Here is a 22,792-nt window from a genome sequence, read left to right on the forward strand (position 1 = left end):
GAGCTGATACACGTAAATGCAGCATTCGGTATTAAGTGTAGCCCGTGTGTATGTGTGAGTGAGAGAGAGAGGGATCCATACATGGCCATGCTCCTTGTTTTTAGAGGACGGGGTGCTGCCAGAGGAGGCCACAGAGGCAGGACTGTTGGGTGTATCCTTCTTTGCTGGGCGGGGCTTATCTATGCCATTCTCAGGAGGCGAGTGGACAGGGCTGGCTCTGGGTGTGGCAGGGTCCTAGAGCACAAAATATAACAGGAATGAGTTTAATATTGAAAATAAAATATGTTAAGTATAACATTTCAGTTGAATTAATAAAAGCACAAGAAATTTTATGTTTAACATTTTAATAATTTAGTTGCAACATAAAATGAGTTTCTCACCTCGTTGGAAACATCAACCACCAGGTCATCACTTTTGTCTCCATCACTGTCCTGAAAACAAAACAAGCCATCTAGTTAGCATCCCTTTTTGGGATTTTGTTACAGAAGAATTTTATATTACATGTCCATGTCACATTACTCACATATCGGCTCACGCTGTCTTTGTCTTCCACTTTGCGTTTCTTGGAATCCAAGCTATAATCAGAGGAAGTGCGGTGTTTCTCGCTGGTGGTGCGCAGGCTGTCTGATGGAGAAATAGAGTTGTTCTGAGAAGGAGAAAGAGAGGAAGTATTAAAATGTGCTATCAGACCACAGACTTTAGCCCAACTCATTCAATTATACAAGTAGATCTATGGGTAGGATTTTAACTGTGTTTTGTTCCACAAGACCTCAAAATTGCTATCCTGTAGGCTGAATCAAGGACAGAGCAGCTCTTATCACTCCAAAACCGCACACTTAAAGAGCCAGAAGCAATTTATCCATTCCAGCTATTGGACTCAAAAACCCAAAACAGGTCTAACATAATACAGTGAGACTCGCAAATCCGTATCTAGCAACCCACAGTAGACTAAACACAGAAAAATGTACTGGCTGCACTACAGAGTAGACAGTTAAACAGACACAAGAGGGGCTTGTGTTCACTGCCCCACCACTCTCCATTCCTTCCTCCACCTTACTCCCTCCATCTTCTAAAAGAGACAAAAAACAGCTTCAGGAAGACATGAGCAGCACGTTAGTGTCAAACAACAGCCCATTATCTGTGAGAAGTCTGACTCGGGCTGTGAGTGTGGGAGCATGTAATAGTCACTGATTTCTGTAGCATGTTTGGACATCTCTCAGTACATTGTGTGTCTGCGCTCCTGATAGAAAATGACTTTAGGGTGGGCGAATGTAAAAAGGGACTTCTATGCCACAGGAAATGGTGGGCAACTCTGTCTGTGGTCACTGTTCATACAACAATACGTTGCAAGAATATTTCATGAATTCATAGTATTTAGCAAGCACGCTCCATATTCAAAAGGATTTTGAGTGCTCTCTGGGCACTTTCTCAAAACAATCCTGCTCCTAGAGCTTTACTCATACCGTCCCAAGAGCCTTTGCTCAGTGTGAGGCAACAAGATTAACAGAAGGAAAATGTGGCTAGATCACTGGAAGTATAAAAGGAAACTAAGCTGAGAAGATGAAGTAGCAGACTGGGCTGAACAGCCAATAGTCTCTGTCTCTCTCACTCTCTTTGCATGATGTCTGACCTTCCAAATAAATGCTTAGTGTGATTCATTAAGGAGAGTCACCAGTGTGCTATCAGATGACCTTAGACAACGACAGCAGCAAGTACACAACAGCGCTTGGACTGCTAACCGCCAGAGGAGCTCCCCTTCCTTCAGACATGACTGCACCCATTCAGACCTCGCCGGGCCAGCAGAAACCCAATCTCACAGCCACAATCAGCCATCAGAGAGATTTAAGCCCCGTCGAATAAATGGCTTTTACAAGGGCATGGAGATGAGAGGGAGGAAAACAATTCCTGCGCCTCTGCTCATACATATTTATCACGCTAGCAAAAGAAAGCGGAGAGGGGCGGTAAACAAGTGGAGGGAGAGGGATAAAATAAATCCCACAAAGGAGGGAGGAAGTCAACGTCGTCTTTAATTGTGATGAAATTATAGAGCTACGCTAATCTGTGTGCTGTAATACGAGTGATTTCCCATCTGTGGAGAGATGCGAGTGCTTATTTCATAAAAAGCTTGTTTCTCTATTAGTCATTTTAATGAACGGAGATTAACATTTCGTGCACGAGTTGCGTGTGCTTCAGGATGAAGAATCTTACTTGACATTTACATTAATGGAAATTTTCTTAGGCATGAAATAGGCCAAGAGGTGCTTTTCACCCAGTAAAAAAAAGACATATTTGCTCGGTTTCAAAACTTAGTGAACCGCCTACGGAGGCAACATTAAGGCATCATTTAAGGTGTGCCCTTTACACGAAGGCTGTTCAGAACGCTATGCAACTTAATTATGCTGCTTCCTAGGACAGTTTATTTTTAAGTCAAACACTAAATAAAACCAAAATGGTGGACCAAGTGAAAAAAAAAACAAATGTATAAAATGTACAGTAATATCTCATTCAATCATGCTATCTCCAAACTACTTCAAACAACTAAATCAAAACTCCCATGCAGAGTTGCTGATTATGTAGGCAGCTAACTAGGTTTTGGAACACAACTATAAAGAGGAAGAGAACAACTGAGACAGCAGGAAACCTGATACTCACTGTGCTCTCTGTAGTCAGTAGACCCCGGTTGGTGTTGAAAGACAGGCAGAATAGCAAGACAAAACAGAGATAAACAAAAGTCAGTTACCCTGACCAACTGACAATCAGCGTTACCAGTAGATTTCATTAGCAGGTAGAATATGTCTGTAACGTATACAATACGACTAGCGAACCATTAGCAAATGTCTTTCATTAACCTTGCCAATTCATTCAAGCCACAGAAAGTATCATGTGTATGCTCGATCGCTTGATACACTCAGTTCTTCTCTAAAAATTAGCTACATCCTTAAATGGCAAGCTATGAGAATAAAGTAGCCTTATAAAGCAAACCGAAGATGGTTGATAATGACAGCAACCTATAAGAGCTGTAATAACAATGAATAAGGTGGGGGGTGGGTCTTATGAACAAGCGTTTGACTCACACAAGATGTCTATATGGCGGAGCGACTAATGTTCCATTCTTTTGGCTTTAAATGAGAGCAATGTGTGTGTCTTCTCCTTACCTCGATGCTCTAGGTCATGGTGGTTTTTTTCATCCTTCACCGGCAAGTGTGGTTGACTTCCCAGTGCTCCTAGAGCCAGCAGGCCTGAGCCAGAGCCGGTGACTGTTGGAATTCCTGGTGGCTGAAGGCTCGAAGGGTGGGGAGGTAAAGCCACGGGGCCGTGGGCAGCGTGTGAGAGGTGCTGGGCCTGGAGCTGCTGCTGTGGAGAGACATACAACGAGTGGGCCAGAGGGAAAAGAGTAGAGAAATCCATGCCACAAACTAAACGCACGGCGTCTGGGCAGCCAATTCAGAAGCACAGGTGGGGGTACAGGGATATTTATGACCTCACATACATTCAAGTCATATTTGAGGAACCTGCAAACAAAGCCATCTTTATATTGCTTGGATCTTATCCTGAAAATATGAAATCTGTTTTGTGGATCTAGTCAGTTTACATTTCAGGTTCCTGGTCAACAGTAACAAACTCGGTGGAATATCATACAAAGAAAACCATGCAAATTCACTCATTAAATAATAAAACTCTCACACTCACACACTCTCCTAAAGGGAGTCGTCAAGCCCTATTTAAGATACAGTTTAAAGACAGCAGATGTTGGAATGCTGTCAGCTCATTGGCTTAAAACCACCTGCTCCTTAGCCCCATCAAAACACTGGACGGTTATATTTACTCCCCTCACATTTGGATCTGGTTATTACACAAAGTATGAGTCACTCGAGAAAACCAAACTTTAAACACCACTCCAACAGCAGCTGGGCTCAGCTTTGTGTGTGTGCGAGCATGGCGGCCAAGATCGAGGGGTCCTGTTCTGGCATGTTTTCAAGCCTCCAATACCGCCATCAATATTTGAAAAGCTTGGAGGAAACTGATGAGAGTTAAAAACCACTCATCATAAGAAGGGAGCAGCTTAAGCAACATTAAATAATACTTAGCAGAGCCACCAGTAAAGAAAAAACAACAACAAAACAAATCTCAGCCTCCACAATTTATTAGCATCCACAGGAATAATGAATTATTCAAATTGCTGTGAGAGCACATACTGCCCAACTTTTCACAGACCTCACCAGTCAATCAGTGACCATTTACGGTCATTCTTCCAGAATACAGACATGTTTTTTTTCCCACTTGACGTGGAAAGGTTAGATGTTATTGGCTATGCATGGCGATCACGGTGGTACAACCTTTCAGAATTATCAGCAGGTCATTAATGCCATGCCATAAGTAAATATCAATACTAAAGGGTAATTTGTAAGTCTGGAATGCTCCAAAAGCTTGTCCTTTCCAGTGGGTAAATCATTATTAAGATGTCCATCACAGGTCCTTATTCGGGGTGAGTATAATTGCTAACAGCTTTGCGGATTATTTGCACAGCTGGCTGTATATTGAGACTCGGGGCCTTTGAGATTGGCAGGAGAGCGAATGGTATATAGAAGAGCTACGCTTGGGATTTAAACCTGCAACCTTACCCTCCCCAACACAACAGAGCTGCCAAGCCAATTATGAGCTGTACCTCAGAGTGTGGATCTGTGAGGAGATGTGATAAGGGAGTGTGTGTGTGTACTGAGACACTGAGCGTGGGTGGTGGGCGCATGTTCTTGATGAGAGAGTGAAAGGGCAAGAGAAAAGGAGAGAGACAGTGAGACGAGTGGAAGTGAGTGATTGTAAGACAGAAACAGTGTTGGTGCTATGTTGTTCATGTGAATGTGTCAGGAAGTGAAATGAAGTGCTATAAAAAAAAAGAGGTGGTTAGTGTGTGAGGCTTCAGAGATGACAACTGACCACATGGGAAATTAAAGAAGCAGTTGATTCACGGGGGAGAACCTTCCCTGCTCATTCCAGCTAATGAGCCACGGATGTGTAATATGCATGGACAATAAGAGAACCCTCATTAGAGACGCGGCCATGAAGGCAAGAATATAAAGAAATAAATGTCTCCAGTAATTTAATATTCCTGCATAAAGACCATCTCAACTAGTGCTAATCTCTCCCTCTTACAGTAAAACAATGAATGCAGGACCAGTGTGAACAATTAGCAAAGAACTTATAAAAAAGATAAGTGGCTAAATCAGACAAGCGCCCAGTTCTATTCTCAGGTGTATGTGTTAAACAGCCCAATCCTAAGTTTAGTGCAGTTACCATGCAACATGCAGACCTGAGGGAATTCAAAAAAAGCCCCATGATTTGCCCTCTTGGAAACAAACACACTTAATTGGGCCCACAGCACAAGAGGGTCTTAATAAAGACCCAGCCATACAGCCACAGCAGATGACTTATGGTAAAACTGGCTGCCCACTGCACTAGGTAGGGTAATATAGCCAAAATAATACTATCTTGATGGATTTTTTTGTTTAGTTTTTTTCCTTCTGGCAAAATTCAATACATATAAACATATATTTAGTTGTTCTAAAATGGCAGAATTCTCTTTTAATTTGAAGAATCAACATTTCAATCAAACAGCTAATTAAACTGGCTCAAAACGTATAACAGTAATTATCCAGTAAAAATATTTTCCATTGATTTTCAACCAAATAAACAGAAGGAAAATAATTTTTGATATATGCAACAATACAACAGTACATTGTAGGAAAAACAGCTATTTTGTTTTACTAAAACATTTTGAATCAAACTTACTAACTCTAATGCCATATATATATATATATATATATATATTAAAGAGTCATTCAAAGACCCTACAAAAAGTCTTAAGACAAGGAGGGATCACAAACTAGTCTAATGACACGTTCTATTAGGAATCTTAATGAAGGAATAAAAAGCGGATTATAATCAACAAGATATTCACTGAGGCTTAGTTTTATACAGCCAGCAAATAAATATTCAATACCACTAAAAGCTTCAAACTCAACCTCAGCCTAAAAACTTGTGATAACCAGAACAGGCAAAACAGAACAGTGAGGAAGTATGTGGAGAAAGAACTGAAGATAAAATGTGGATAGAAATGCTTACGCTCTTCTAAAATAAATAAGGCTAGAGAAGATAAACACACAAACTGTTGGTGAGGGAAGAAATGCTGAGCTGCCGGAGGAGGCCATCTTAAGACCTCGGATCAAAGTCATAGCAAAGCAGAAAAAAAAGCCGCTGCCCTAGATGCATCCTATTACTGGCCTTGAGGTTCATCAATAAGAGATGCTGGTGGTTTCTGCTCTGAGAGTGATTGTGTGTGTGTGTGTGTGTGTGTGTGTGTGTGGCTCACACCTCACCTCTTCCTTATACTATTTATGAGGACTCTGGCACCTGCGTTAGTGCACACACGCCCTATTGTATGAATTACAAATGTCCTACTCAAAGAAAAAAACTAATCTCAGACAAGCAAGTACCTTTTCTGCTTTTGAACTTTTAAATGGCTCCTAAAAGAAGTTGGTCTGCTGTATCAAAGCTATCAGACGGTAATCCTTCCTGAAGATAACGTGGCATTTAAGAGCGACCACATGACTGCCCCGTTCAGACCTGATTCCAGGAATTAACTCTGCGTGAGTGTCAATGCTCAGGATCTAATTGAATTCCAATATCTGACAACACAAACCCACCCTCAAACCTTCACCTCACCATTATCAGATTCTTCAGCTGTGGAGCAATTCTTAATTAAGCAGATTGGAGCTATCCTTACTACTGGATGTACAGAGGTCAAAATAGTTTTTCCCTACATATTGATAAGGATCCAGGTCACTTGCCCCTGATCAATAAGTGACTATTAGAAGGCAGATGTGGGCATTTCTCTGAAAGGAATAGTTGTAGTAGCTCAGGGATATGTGTGCAAGATCCTATTTGTCTTTAATTCCAAGCACAATCCAGGTCAGCAAAGAGGAATGAGACTCCCCTGTAAAACCTGATCTAATTAAAGGTATCCAGGCTCTAAAGAGAGCACTGAACAACTTCTAGATGCAGACTCAGGAAACTGAGGATGCTAAGCACACTCATGCCACATATAGTGGAGACTAAATAAAGCTTGGTCAACAGTGTCCGGCTGCACATTAGATAAACAATGTGGCTATGGGCCAAGAAAACGAAAGCAAGGAAAAACAACTGAGACCTCATCAGAGATTGCTGCAAATCATCCATCACTTTAATGGACTGGGTTGTTAACTTTCCATAATTCTCTTTTTGAATAGTTTTGTAAATTTAAATGACAAAGTTTATGGTTAACGCCACCTCTGACCCTAAAATGCCTATAAATTAGGGGTGCACCGAAATTTCGGCCCCCTGAAAATTTTCGGCCGAAATGGCATTATCGGTTTCGGGGCCGAAATAAAAAAAACAGCCGAAAACGTAAACCGAAAATGAATGTCACCCGCCCCTCCCATCCGTGCGCAAACGCTTAGGTTTCACTCACGGTCGAGCTGTTATCACGCGTCTGCCTATCAAAGATTAAGCATGTCAAAGGGCTGTCACAATCAAAAAAAGCTTGTCACAAAAGCTGCACAATCGATCGGACCAACCAACACAAGTTTCGAAAACGAAAACAGGGAATCGATTTTAACGGCCTTCTCTCGGAGCGCGTCCAGCTCGTCACTATACGCTCGCAGCGAACGCGCGTCACACAGCAACTGCAGGTTCTGACACACACACACACACACACACACACACACACAGAGCCTATTAGTGCATAATATCAATGATGTTGATGTTATGGCAGTCCACATTGCTGACTTGTGCGCGTCTCAAGCGCCCTCTTTACGTTCGCCCTAATGCCTGTTTAGTTGTCGGTGGATTTGCCTATATTTGGCGTTGAAAAACGGATCAACGTCAAATATAGGCAATTTACTAACGATTCAATGAACACTTTGCCTATGTCTCAAAAATCGAACAGGTTTTTATTTTCACAAAAGTGACAGCCCTATACGAGAGGACACCAAAGTTGCAATATGTAGCATTTGTCCTGCAAAAATCTCCAAAATTGTGGATTTTTTTGCACAATTTTTAATGGAACATAAAACTTGAAGAATAATTATTATTTATATTTATTGTTAAAAATATTTTATGTTTTGTTATGTAACTGTTAATAAAAGTTTGATTATTATATTGTGATTTTTCAATTCAGATCCATTAAATACAAGCAATATATATATATACGTTTTTAAAAGAAGCCATTTTCGGCTTCAGTTTCGGTTTTCGGCCAAGTGCATCCTAAATTTTCGGTTTCGGCGCAGAATTTTCATTTCGGTGCATCACTACTATAAATACATACACTTCCTCACTTAAGCAACAAATACATTTAATCAGCACACGATGCATGCATATAGATTTAAAACATTAAAAAGCAATTCACTGTAAGGGCAAACCTGCACATGATTGAAATAAGCTACTAATTAAAAAATTAATAATTAAATCAGTTAATAGGGTTATTTTGCATCTACAACAATGCAGGTTTGCCCCATTCTTAGGGACAAATAAAGTAATTAAAGGGGTATACACACGGTGAGGGGCAGATTGGGAAGTCCACGTACCCCGATGATAGCATTCAGTTCAGTCATTGTCACTTGCTTTGCACGTTCAACAGCTTGTGCTACTTGCTGTTGGTGCTGCAACAGAGAGAGAAAATGTGGTTAAATGTGGTATTACCATCTTAAATGATAATAATAAATAGTACAGTTTAGGACCAACAATACGGTTTAAGTGTCCTATAAAGCTTGAAATACTGCATCTAAAACTCTTAAAAATAAAAGAAAAAAAGACACTTTAGAAGCTCACCTCTTGTGACAGAAAAGGCATAATCTGGGCTAGAATCGCATTGAGCCTTTTGGCAATCTCGGTCTGGAAGAGGAAAGGAAAGAGGGAAAGTTAAAAAAGGGTTAATTTACTTCTGTTAAAGTGCACCATTTAGCCTTTTTTAGCGTTTCCCAACGATTAAGCCAATTACCACAGCAATCAGAACCGCTTGACTCGGCACACTCCAAACTGCGTGATATTGACATGTGAAATATTTAAAACATTATGAGAGCCCAGGGGAGAGAGAGAGAGAGAGAGAGCACAGCTGCGATGAGTGTATACTCCAAACCACACGAAGAACGAGCCAGATACACTGGAGCTGTGTTAAGAGCAGCATTACACTTCATCTGCCATCAGCCTGCAGGTACAGTCTACTAGTACACAAGACTTTCTTTTGCCCTCTTAGCTTCACATTTAAACATTAACCATAATCACCACTAGGGCTGGGTGGTATATCAGGTTTGAACAATATATAGATTTATTCTTTTTAAGCGATATAGTATGAGAAATATACAATACATCAAGGAAGTATTTCCATTTTGCTTACAGGAGTGCATGAACCTTTCTGCATGCAATTCTCCGCTAAACTTCACAGATTTCAGTGAATGAGTGCCTAATCAAAATATAATGCAAATAACTTATGCTTTTGTTTTTATTTCTTTTCATTTTTAACTTAGTTAATATATCTTCTCCTTTAAAAAGCATTATTTTTGTTTTTAGATTGTAATGTTAAAATTGTATGTGATTTTATTTTGATTTTTTTGCACATAGTCCGTAGCCTACATGGATATTTTTTACAACATTTTTTTTCATGGCCTTTAATATAAATTCTATTTCAGTGGACAACATTGTGTACGATGTAAATAAATAAATAAAATAAAAAAATATTTTTCCAAATAGAAAAATGTAAAAAAAAAAAAAAAAATACAGATATATACGGTATATTGCAATTCATCAAAAAAAATACAGATATGATTTTTTTTGCCATATAGCCCAGCCCTAATTACCACTGACATGTAATTGCCCTAAAAAAAGAAAACCTTCAGAAGTAGATTTTTCACATGTCTCCACAACAAAAAGACTGCCAACTCCTGTTGTTTAGCAGATGTTAAATAATAATGCATGTCCCTGAGGACATGTTGGAAGCAGACGAATGTGATAAAAGACATTAAGGATGACCACAAAAAAAAGCTGTTTTATAAATCCCAAATTTATGAATTTCCACCATCCAAAAATTGTACACACGTGGTCTTAATTGCAGTCAGAGCCAAAAGATTTGCAGGATCTTTGAGCTTCTGTGCTTTTATAATAATAATAAATAAAAATTATACAACAAAGTACAAGGGAAAAAAACATTCCTTATATAAAAAATGGGGCCAAATGCCTGAAGAAACACTGATACCTTAACATTTGCGTTCCGGTGAGCCTTTACAATAGAACAGAAAATGTTCACATCACAATAATGTGTCACTTCTGACTAATGAACAAAGGTGGATTACGTCCAGACCTGTCAGGAGCCGAGGCCTATTTTGCCTTCTCCAGACCCCGCCTTTTTCAATTTCTCAGCAACCCACCCCCCAAATCCCCCCTTCATCAAGCCCACCGCAGGGACCCGACCTTCATTCTCTCTCCACCCGCCTGACCGTTGCCATGGCAACTGTAGCAGAGCAGGCCCAATCTCCTATCTTGCGCCGATCATTATGCAAATGGTACCTCAGCTTGACCGTAACAAGCCTGTAAAATCATATTACGTGCACACAGGCAGGTCATTAAATTGAATTTTCGGCTTGTCGATTGGATGAGTACCGCACCCGAATGGTGGATAAAAAGGCGAGCAATAGAAAACGATGACGTGGGGTCGTTGCGAGAACACACAACATGAAAAAGCAAGGGTGGGGGGCAAAGCCAGGGCTCTCCACCCGAAGACTACATGCAGCTACAGTAGGATGTACTCCCTCCTTCTTCCTTAGCAGGAACACAGCACGTTGGACATCACAGCCTCTTCCAGTGATGAAAGGAGCTCACATCACAGGTCTGGCACTGGCTTTGCCTGAGACCAAAGGAGAAAGGGGGGAAAGCCTCTGAAAAATAACTCTGCTACAGATACATCATCTATAGAATTTATGAGGCTCAGTTCACCCCAGGGCCGGAGCACAAACATATCACAGGGATTTCGGCTCTATTTTTCATTTCAATGGCAAACACGAAGTGCTGCGCCAACCAGGAAATTATTTATAACATATTGCCGAAAATGCCAAGCAGTTGCAGGAGCCAGACAGAAATGTTTTTTGACAAGATACTCTGTAACACCAAGAAAGTTTTGCTTGTTCCAATCAAAGGAATTCAGACGTGTGACGGGTCAAGCTATAGGCAAAATATGGTTAAGTAAACCCCGGCAGACCATTAAATATGCTATAGCAGACCATATAACAAGGACATGTGGAGCATAATCTAAGTTTATAGATACTAGCCCATATCAAAAACATGATGTTACATCAATATGGAAAAATCCATGTCATTTATGAAGGCACAATGTATCTTTGATCATACTGATGTTAGTTAAAAGTTTAAAGTACTTCTTTGTGTAAGTGCTTAAGACACTTGCAGACTATAAAATTGCAAATTGGATTTTCTTAGAACAAAAATTAATAATGAACACCAGTCACTGTAATCTAAAATCAATCTATACTGTTGCATTCCAAATCAGCTTTATACATTCTCGAAAGCTATAGTGTGACTAGGTGTGACAAGATTGGGTGTTGCATTTCACCAAAGCAACTGGATCAAAGCAGGGTACAAGTTTAGCTTTCAGACACCCAACTACACTCTGGAAAAAACTACTTGAAGAATGCATCAACAAAAAAATGCTGGTTGAAAAGCCAGCTCAGTGTATAATCCTTATTTGCCGAGATAAACCACATCAATAGCAGCCTAACATTTGACAGGATTTGCTGAGAGGCCTGGAGAGCATCGAACACATTCCTTAAGGTCTTAACGCGACGTTGACAGCTGGCCGAGTGAGGTTAAGGGTTGCCTTATCTGACACTCACTCTAAAGCTTCATGCTTTATCTTGCAAAAACAATCCCACTGTCGGGGGAAAACATGTCAGATGGCAGTGACGTACACAAAAAGCCGGCATACGCTGCACATAATGTATGAATATGTGATGAAAGCCATGCTGAGCATTGAACTGGACAAGCAGAGCTTTTAGCTACAACTGTGGATAAAAATAGGATGTCACTTTAAGCAGATGAAAGCCTGCCTCTTAAGTGGCGAGCTTCACGCTCTGGTACACAATTATAGGTACTCGGACCTGTCTAGCACCATTTCAAGAGCACTCCAGGGCCAGGCTGTCAATGGCATGCTGAAAGCTATTTGTCTGTTGCCATCAGTGCCAGCGGAATGGAGTGAGACACTGATGAGCATTGAATATAGAGGGAAACAACTGGCCCTTCCAGGCATGTGTCTCCATCACAAACAATACTTGACCTAGCTGGGTTGATGGGCCCCTGTATTCTGCCAGGATGAGAGGGTGGTAATGCTCTCTGACAGCCTCATTCTCTGTAGTAAAGGTATAAAATGTCATAACAAGTCTATATATATGTGTGTGCCGGAGATGAGGGCACGAGCTTAACAGGATTGTTAACTTGCATCGCTGTTCATAACTGACATTAGAATTTACCTGCATTGATTGGCGTTAGTAGAGCTGCATGGCTGGCTAGCCTGTGATTTCTATTGTAGGTTTTTTTTTTTTTTTTTTTTCGTCTCACTAATACTAAGCCTTTCCAAATAGCCCTGTTACAACAGCCCTGCTCTATTATGCATATGTTTGCAGTGTCATTGTACAGGTTCACCTGGTTTCATGACCTAACCACCATAAACTGTGACGGAGCGGGTCGGTTTCCCAACCCCACTTCCTCTTTAACAGAGGCTTTGTGTACTCACCTCACTGAGCCAGTCAGTTTGCTTTGGCTCACATAGAGAAGGACAATCCAGCAGTTAGCAAACACTTCCTAGGGCACCCCTTATAAATCATTTATCAGCATCCCCGTGTCAAGCCGGGCTTGACTGGCTCAATCTGGGTCTGACAGCGAGGAGATTCCCTCTGAGTCTCACAACAGGTGAGAAAAAAAACTCACAAAATAAGCCTCACTGTGAGGACACCTCAGTCATCACAGCGGCTCATTGACGTGGAGCAGCTGCCATTACAGCAGCATTACCTCCTTCACCATGGCTGTCTGTAGGTATCAGACACAAACGCGCATCCTGAAATCTGCATTATGCCACGACTGTTTAAAATACAAAGTGCCCAGAGACAAATTAATAGAAGAGGAAACGGATTGCCTGATGGTCAGAATTAAACCCACAGTGCTGAGAATAATGGGGTGTGGACCTGGCAATCTTCACTAACTCGGTTGGTTAACTACTCCCCGCCTGCCATCCGCTCCTAGGTTCAGTTTAACCTGGAGCAATAGACCTGTATAAAAGGGTTGGATATGCGTGTTTGCTTACGAACACCATTAGCTCCCTCTTCTTTAGTAAGTTAAAGGCAACGTCAGATGAATTATTCAATAGTGCAGCCATGGGCTCTGTGGTGGTTCCTGATAAAAGTCAAGGTGCTAAAATGGATCAGTTGATTAACCTATTTACACAAGCCCCCCCCCCCCCCCCCCCCCCCCTCTCTAACTATTCTTTTTTTCTCACTCCTCTGTCCCTCAGCTGCCAGTTGGGAGATAAGTGGCAAGGTGCCTGACAGACAGAGAAGAGCAGAGACTATGGACACTGATGGATCGCCATCCACCAGCTCCTCCCTGATGCCATTAAACTTCATAAGGTGAAGAAGGGGAGCAAGCTGAGAAAGCTGGGTTGTCTCTGAGGTGGCCTAACTACATCTAGTGCACAGTACAATCTCATTAGTATCTAGGGGACAGGAAATGTGCGATGCGTCACAATACTGTCAGGATATATCAGATTAGGCTTTATAAATACCGTGGAAGAAAACCCTAAATTTGAAAGAAATTTACAATATTAGAATGAATCAATAAATAAATCAATAAAATCAATGCTGCTGCCCCACATAAAAAAAAGGCTTATTTGCAAAATATTATTTGCCTAATATTACCTAAAACTACAAAATCTAGCAAAAAAAAAAAAACCCAAAGCAGTCAAATAACAAAGTATTCAAAATGTATCATTTAACTTACGATCTGCAAAGGTGTGATAAATATGTTGAAATACTCTAATGTCAAAGAAAGTTACATAAACATAAGTTTATAAATAAATAATTGGTAAAATATGTCATATATACATTTTTGGATGTAGTAATATTTCCACAGATGTAGTAGAAAGGATCAGTGTCATGTTTGCATTTTCTTCTGTCACTGGCCATATTTCTAACCTTGGAGGCATAGCATAGACCATTCCACGTGTAAAAATGGGCTGAGAATTAAACAAATAGTTATATCCAAGCTCAGAGGAAGATAGGAATCATATCTTTGTGGAAGTTTTTCTGTGCTTAAGGGATTATAAAAGACTTCTTCACCTTACAATGGTTTTCGAAAGCAAAAATTCTGAAATGCACATAATATTTTGTTAAAGCGTGATGTGCAAAAGCAAAACAAAGCAGAACTGTTTTGTAATCAGCACCCCAAAATGAGTAAAAAACAAGCATTGGATTTCATTCAGCAAACATTATGCAGAGTGTATAAGTTGCTAATAATATGAACATAGTTGATTAGTCTGTGCTGTGCATTAGTGATGCGCGGGTCGTCTCATAACCCGCGGGTCGGGTTGGGGCGGGTTGAGATATTGTCACTTTATTGCGGGGCGGGCTGGGGTGGGTCACTAAAAACAAAATTTTTAAAAATCCATTTATGTTGCATGGAATTTAGTGGTGGAAATTTTGATTCAAGAGATTCGTTGATTTTCAGTTCGTTCACCAAAATGATTCATTTACTGATTCTTTCAGTGACCATTTCTTCATATTACACAAATACGCCAGCAGTTGGCGAAAAAGAGTGTCTTATGTGTTATGTCTTAAGTCAACGAATGTATTTACTTGTGACAAAAACTGATTTGGCTTTATTAAAGTGTGTGCATGATCACATGATCGCAAACATACTCATTCATTTCATTCACGAACGAGATGTATCAGTTCATTCAACTATTTCACCTACGAGAAGATCGTATTCGTTCCCTACATTCAACAAGTCACATGCTCCGTCACCTCTTGAGTAACTCTTTTTGACAGGATGAAACAGTTCACAGAGCTGTTCACGAGCTGCGCATGCACTGCTAATAGCGCCGTGCTCGCGCGCTGCTGTGGGAGGAACTTCAGTGAACGGGAAATGAGTCTTTTACTGTCTATGGTCAGTGGATTATGTAAACGAGAACGATTCGTTTACCTAAAGGATTTGTTCATGAATGAACCATCATAGTGCAATTACCTATAGCCTATATTGATAAGGTTACGATACGAAGGTCTAAGTAGCAACGTAACTTCCGTGATGTCCCCGATGCGCGGGGCAGGTCGGGGCGGGTAAAGAAATGTTACTTTATTTGCGGGGCGGGCCAAATAATTTAATAAAAGCGGGACCCGCTTCACTACTGTGCATTGATAACGGATATTTGTCAGTGATGTCACTTTGAAGCAGTAAAAAAAAAAAAAAAAAATATATATATATATATATATATATATATATATTTCTGGGGCAAAAACTGAAAAATGGCAAAGATCACAACAGTTTGCTCAGCACTTCAAAGAGGGTCATAATAGGTCATATAGTTTCATGTGGAAGGACCCATCTCAATCCGAGCAGCGGAGTCTTTTGCCACTTTCAAAAAAGGTCTATTTTGTCAACACCTAACCAATTAATACTAGCACTAATTTAAAATAAAAAAACACTATTGTGTACTGTGCTAGACTAACTGAGCTGGCTTTAGGCACTTATTGGAAAAGACATGGAATATCCAATTAATTCAAAGAGATAAAATGACCAATTAATCAATTATCAAAAATACATGTTAATTGCCGCCCTGGAGAAAACGTAGGGTAAAAATTGATTGGAGGGGATGAATTTATGGTGGTCGATTTTTCCCTTAGCGTAAATTTATAATGGTTGTCTTAAATGTGCTGACATAATAGGGACTCCTCAGACTCTGCTCCCTTTAGCAGGTCTGGGTATCGAACGGAAAACTTCAATACTATGAGTATCGAAAATTATTTATCTTTCGGTGCCAAATTTCGGTTCCAAAAGCCAAGCGGCCGGTGTTTTTTTTTTTTTTTTTTGCCAAGCGGCTGTGTCTGTGTGAGCTTGTAGCATACGTGCATGTAAGGACCTAAATTCGCCGTGATTGGCTGTCCACCACCACGTGACGTGACGGGGAGGATTTCTGAAGATACTCGCAGTCCCACAACACAAGTGTAGTTGTTTTTTTCTCAAAACGTTTCCGTTTTACAATGCCAAAGAGGTCTTAAGTGTGGCTACAGTTTATAAAAGTGGATGCCGAGTCAGCAAAGTGCAACATATGCGATAAGAGTATTGCAACCAAAGTCGGCAATACCACCAATTTAATGAAGCATTTGTTTGGATGAGTGTTTTGCCCTCCCTCCCTGTTTAGTTTGGTCTACTCCATTGTGTATCTTGAAACACGCCCCCTTTCACGTCGTCTAAAAAACAGAGAGAGAGAGAGAGAGATTTATCCGGTACAGCGAATTTCTCTAAGCAGCAGGCCACTGTATACGTTCACTTAAAACATAACCGACTGTGTTTACGAGAATACTTGCAGAGACAATTATTTTGATATAATTGTGTGTGTATGTGTTTATTCAGAAATTACGATACGCGAAAGATTAATTCATTCTCTGTAAGCGCATTGTCTAAAATGCTGCTCGCAGCGCGTGCTTTGAATGAGTGAGCGCAAGCTCCGAACGCGCGCAAATTGTTTAAAATGCTTGAATCAGCAATATTAAGAAACAAGTGCAAACGATCAACTACGATCCGTTTCACCCCTTCAACGAGTGAACAATGCGAATCAAGTTAGGAATTTTACATCACTATTCACGATAGCCCATCGGACTGGACAATAGCCCCGGGACGTGGGGATAACGATTTTGCGAGCCCTGCACCTCAGATCTATCCAGTTTGTGAAACACTGGTTTTCACACTGGTTTCGTTAAACAAAATAAATTATTATTTTAAAAGATTGACTCAAAAGAATCATCGGTTCACTAATCGGATCATGAACTTGTATTACCGAGCCAAAGATTATCTATTATTGAACATCTCGAATGAATAAAGACTTCAAGTTCATCTGTAAAGCACATAAAGCTATCGTTTGAGTTTATAAACTTCTATTTCATGCATGATTTGTATGGATCTGCTAACTGAATGTAAAGTGTTAGTTCTAGAAGAATGTTTGTGTCTTGATGAACATGTATCGCTCACTAGGATGCGCTAAATGAACAGCTGCTGTTCTTTTTTTTTTTTTCTCTCTCTCGACGGAGGATCAGTTGCCCTATTGGTTGAAATCCCCAAACTGTTTACTTAAATATTAAATTAAAAAATGACATCAAAACAGGGGCATTTGCGTTATGATGTGGTGGGCTGCTGTGGGCCAGAAAGTCCAGGGCAACTTTTTGGTCCCAGTCCGCCCCTGAATGGCACACCCCTACCCAAAAAGCACAACCAGTTGTATTAATAATGTTATCTTGAGTGTGAAGTGTTACCAGAATTTGTTTTAATTAAGGTGAAAAATAAAAGTTTTGTGTTTAATGTATTTGTGTTGATGTTGAAATGGATTTTAAAACATATGGTATCGAAAAAAGTATCGTTAGGAACCGGTATCGAAACTGAGGTATCGAAATTGCCACCGAAAGATTTTGAACAATACCCAGCCCTACCCTTTAGTCATTAAATCACACAGCCCTCCTGCCAAAGTCCTGGATTTAATCTTATCAAAGCTGTCTGGCCACTCTACTCAGCACAAGCAGGAAAAGAGACTTGACTCTGTGTGTGCATGTAATGTCTTGACTTCTAGCCTGATTCTAACTGCTGCTCAAAAGAACACAGTCCACATTCTCTCTCATCATCTCTACGGAGTGCACTTCACTTGTCTCCTAACACACCAGTGTGACTGCATTGACTGACATCTACGCACACAGCGCACGGATCCTCTGTGACTCAGAGACTGTGTGAACAGGGATCAAAAGACTACATACCTGTTTGTGCATTTCAATGTTCAGCCCATAGGACATCTCATAGTACTGAAAGAAAGAGAAATTAAAAATACTCAGTTTTTTTATTCAATCTGAGCCACATCAAACAATTTCACCTCACATCACAGAGTAGGGAAAAGAAAGTCAGATTCTAGTGAAATATGAGGGGAAAAAGAGGAAAACAGGCTTTTGATGCATACTTCAAAACCATGTCCCATAACAGTGTCTCATATCTGCACAGCTTCTCCTTCTTTGTATAACACAGATGAAAGTACACAATGGAAATTCCACTTGGATTTTAGGTCAGAGATCCCACATTTAGACCAATTATACACATAATTTTTAGCCATTTAAAATAATAATTATGATGATTACTCACAAAGAGCTATTTCTGGCCTAAAAAAAAATTTTTCATCTAGAAAAAAAGAACAGACAATTATGACATTAAACCTAATAAGTTTTAATTAAAAAATAAAATAACAAAAATAAAAAGAAGATCAAACACACCCTGATCTCAGTGCGATCCTGCAAGTCTAGATTCTGACACTATCAACTCAAACAGTAAGTGTGGGGATTCTACATGGTGTTTACCTAACCTCTCCTCCTCCTTTCGGACTGACATGCTTTTTCCTGTGAATGGAATGTTTAACTAGCGTCCCTGGGTATTGGTTAAAGTCATCGCTCACATGTTTACACAAGATAAGAGAATACACTTCCACAGTTTAACCTTGTTTAGTTACACCACGAAAAGCTTTGTTTATTCCTTTCCCTATCACAAATCCTAACATTAGGCTGTTTTGATTTCTTGAACATCTACGACTGAATTCAGGGCTTTGGTGTTGCATAAATGATTAAGTCTGTGATTAAGATTAACACTTAAATTATGTAGCTGTTTGTTTGTGCTTAAAATCTGGTTATCAAAAGCCCCTTTCACACTGCCATTCCGGCAAATACACGGGTAAAGTGTTCCGGCAATTGTTCCCGGGTCACTAGATTTTGCACTTTCACACTGCCAGTGATTAGCCGGGATATGTGCGTGCTTTCACACACAACCCGTAAAGATCCCGTAACGACACGTGACATCGGGGCGTGACATGTAATGTACGAGTCGAAAACGTTAGGCACGTTATACTTTCACTGAAGCAAACAAACGATCTTGGCGTCATCGTGGAAAGTGAGTAACTAACTGATTTCTGCTTCATTACAGTTTGCACATATTTTTTCGTCGCGAACGTTGATCTTCCTTCAAAACAGCTGGTAAAAGAGTCGCACGATAACGCGTGTCATCACTTCGACACGGCATTAGATCTGGCTTTTGTTCACACAGTGCTCGTCCCGGGTTGAACCGGGCAATGTTACTAGGTCCCCGACCCGTTCCGGCAATATGCCGGGTCGGACGTGCAGTGTGAAAGGGGCTAATGACAGAGCGCTGGAGAGACCTTGGATTTCTGCTACGATTGAGTATTTTCCCACAGACGCCTCTGGCACTCCTCCATCACCCCTCACCCAATTTACGGCCATGCATTTGTCTGAGAGCAACGTCTCCTTGGAGAATAATCAGATCCACACACAGAGGGAGGTAGAGAGAAGGGGGAGAACAGAGGGGGAGAGAGAAGAGGGGACAATGCTGTGGTCATTGACCCCTACAGCTAAGGGTTGGTGTATGAAAGGGCCCAAGGCTAAGAGCAGTCAGTCAGGGCCCTTTAATAAAGCAGGAGGCTGAACTAAAAGCTTCAGAGGGGGTTTCACAAACACATTCTAAAACACACACATACAGAGAGACACGCAACAAGGCATCTAGCTTTACCCCAGCTACTAGCTAATGGCATCTCACATATTGGCTAATCTTACCATTACATAATGGCGCTGCATCTCTGTCTTCTCATTGGCCAGTTTGTCGTACTCCACTTTAAGACTAAGAGGAAAACAAAACACATCAGTTACTGAACAGACTTCTGTTTTCACTGCTTACACACACAAAAATAATCCACATGGCAAACATGAAGCTAAACAAATAAGTACACATTTTACAGGGGTTCATTTAAATAGTAAAAAAAGTTTAACACTTTAAATTATTCTTTTCATTTTATCAAATACATTTATTATTTTATATTTGGGCCAAAACGTTAATTTTAATATGATAGACGATATCAAACATGTGACTGTTTGTTAAAACAATAATCATAATACAAAATATGAATTTATATCCATCTAATAACAAATTAATTTCAAATATTTTACATTTTGTATGGCTAAAGTGTATTAAGGCATTCAAATAAAATATATTCACTGAAATTTACTAAAGAAAAAATACCTAAATTAAATAAAAACTTAATTTTAAGTCCTTGTTGTAGCAAGAAAAGACCCTTTTTTATTGTAGTTTTAAAGGGTAAAGCTTCACTGTAGTCACGCACCATCACTTTAAAATTAACATTAAATGGTGACTAAAATAATCTAAAAACAGGAAGAAAGACATGTAAATTTAATTATCCATGATTACCGATATGGTGCCGATACATTATGCACCTCTACCTCATATGATAAAAAATAAATTCATTTTCACCACTAATTTTTTAAAACATGAATTATACTTAGCGTTCCTCCCTTCTGCCCATGAAACACAATTAGGTGAAGTGGTAATACTACAAGCTATTTTACAGGCATATAACTCTAAATTATTACCTGTGATACTGGGCTTGCAGGAACTGAAATTCGTCTTTGATCCTGTCACAGGACTCTGCCACTGTGAATTTGAAGCCTGGCTGACCAGGCTGGTGGGGCGCCTGAAAGACAGCCATCACATCAATCAAACTCAATTACATCCTCAGAGAACCAAATTTGTTTTCCACCGACTGCAGAGCGAAGCTCTAATGCATTCTGGGCCCTGGGAGAGCAGCTCTAATATTTCAGCCTGAATAAGGGCTGGGGTGACATCCATGCTACAGTGACATCTGGGAGATAGCTGAAGCACCAGTAGCATTCTGACAAAGGCGGGGGGAATCTTTACAGATCTGGGTCTGCCATTTTAGTGCCTTACATAAACACCGGTGGGAGAAATGGGGTCGCATCGCTTGGATGGGTCCAAGCGTGCCAAACTGCGCCTGTAAAAATGTTGTTGTTTTCACCCTTGTTCTCTCTAAACCAGGTGCTCATGAAAACATACTACGGAACAAAGACGATTTCTTAACCATTCAACTTCAACTACTTTGTTGACACTAGGCGTTAGGGGTTTTTATGCCACTTGACTGTGTTTCCAACCGCCCTGTTCTTTCACTTCAAAGCATTATCACAGGCACCAGGGCTTAGCAAATCAAACGAAGCTGCACATCATGATGTCCTTCGTCATGGACGGGCGGCTATGCCCATGCTCTCCTGCTAAACTGATGCAGATGTAGCAATTATGTTCCATATCAGTTCAAGATGCACTTACCGGATGCCGGCCCTGTGGATACATCTCGAAATGTATCCTTTATTTATTGGAGGTCTATTCGGTGGGGGTGTCCACGGGCACGCCACTGTACTGTAAAAATCAGCCGGACACGAAGCCCACTGGACGCTGGGGGCAAAAATCGTCTCAGATCTCTGCTGCTGTAGCCCAAACAATGAAAAATAAACAAACAGACGAGGAGGAGACCGTTACATTCAAACAGAGGGTTAAAACGACAGTTTTTAACAGACAGAACATTTAAACTTGCGGTTGAGAAGAATTCTATAAGAGCGTCATAACGTATATTCATGCACTTTTAAAAACAACTCCGTTCATTGTGTCAGAGGGGAAAAATACATGCGGAGCGCTCGAGCGAAACAACAGCTCCCCTACTTTAAAGAAAACCATGAAAATTAATGGGGGAAAATATATATTTCTTTGTTTGGTTGACACTTTGACAGGAGCTCATCTAGCTCTTCAGATTATTTGAAAACCGAATAATAACACCGTAAATGAGTCGACAAAGTGATAAGGAGCCCAGTCAGTGTATGTGTGTGAGAAGCGTTTCAAGTCTTGGTTGGTTGGATAACAAGCTATTGTCGTTGGCTAACCTGCTAGCCCACTGTACGTTACCTGTCCTTGTGCGTCCGTACTGTCGAAACACTTCCACTGTTCCAATAACTTCTGAAATTTTAATTACTGCTTCAAAATCTGAGAGAAAGATACGGTTCCTGTTGGATGCGAACGGTGGCGAACATCTCTCGTGTGCTCGCTCTATCACAAGAAGCAACTCGATCAGAACCAGCTTCTTCGAGGCAAAGCAATAAAGAGACACCAAACTCCACGGCGCGAAAAAAAATGTCCGTGTAATCCCCAGAAAACAGTGCCAAAAATATACTTCCGAATTTGAAGAGGTTTGGAATGTTTAAAAGTGTAACGTTGTACTTCTTCGCCGCTTGAGCATTTCCATTTCGTCCAGCGATGCAACCCTGTGCCACACACAGACAGTCTACTGACACGAGGGCTGAGCCACTGAGAGAGCACCTTCTGCCAGCCAATCAGATGAGAGAACCGAGAGTTTTGCCCTGCCGGCCAATCGCAGGACTGTGTCCCCACGTGGGGACTGCATCCTGATGCATGACATCATATCATACTCGCCATTTTAGATCAGAACAGGTAGCTCGTAGTGTAGTTCTAGGTATTTTTGAACGAAGTGGTCCGATGTCAAAGTAAATGTCTTTGTTTGGAGATCTAATACACTCACAGT

At 40.6% G+C, this 22,792-nt stretch overlaps 1 protein-coding gene across 1 annotated transcript in view; it reads right to left on the bottom strand.

Moving 5' to 3' along the window:
• Positions 1-22,560, bottom strand: part of LOC132156150 (transducin-like enhancer protein 3-A) — a 29,668-nt gene extending 7,108 nt beyond the window's left edge. The window contains exons 1-12 of the mRNA XM_059565033.1: positions 22,159-22,560; positions 21,529-21,686; positions 20,781-20,881; positions 19,950-20,013; positions 18,102-18,146; positions 8,863-8,925; positions 8,589-8,693; positions 3,156-3,354; positions 2,653-2,660; positions 524-646; positions 381-431; positions 82-234 (exon numbers count right to left, since the gene is read on the bottom strand). Of these exons, the coding sequence (XP_059421016.1) occupies positions 82-234; positions 381-431; positions 524-646; positions 2,653-2,660; positions 3,156-3,354; positions 8,589-8,693; positions 8,863-8,925; positions 18,102-18,146; positions 19,950-20,013; positions 20,781-20,881; positions 21,529-21,552 (936 nt within the window). The 5' untranslated portion in view covers positions 21,553-21,686; positions 22,159-22,560. The remainder of the gene's footprint in view (positions 1-81; positions 235-380; positions 432-523; positions 647-2,652; positions 2,661-3,155; positions 3,355-8,588; positions 8,694-8,862; positions 8,926-18,101; positions 18,147-19,949; positions 20,014-20,780; positions 20,882-21,528; positions 21,687-22,158) is intronic.
• Positions 22,561-22,792: the final 232 nt, after the last annotated feature.

This window comes from Carassius carassius, chromosome 13 (assembly GCF_963082965.1).
Source record: "Carassius carassius chromosome 13, fCarCar2.1, whole genome shotgun sequence".
NCBI classification, from domain to species: domain Eukaryota; kingdom Metazoa; phylum Chordata; class Actinopteri; order Cypriniformes; family Cyprinidae; genus Carassius; species Carassius carassius.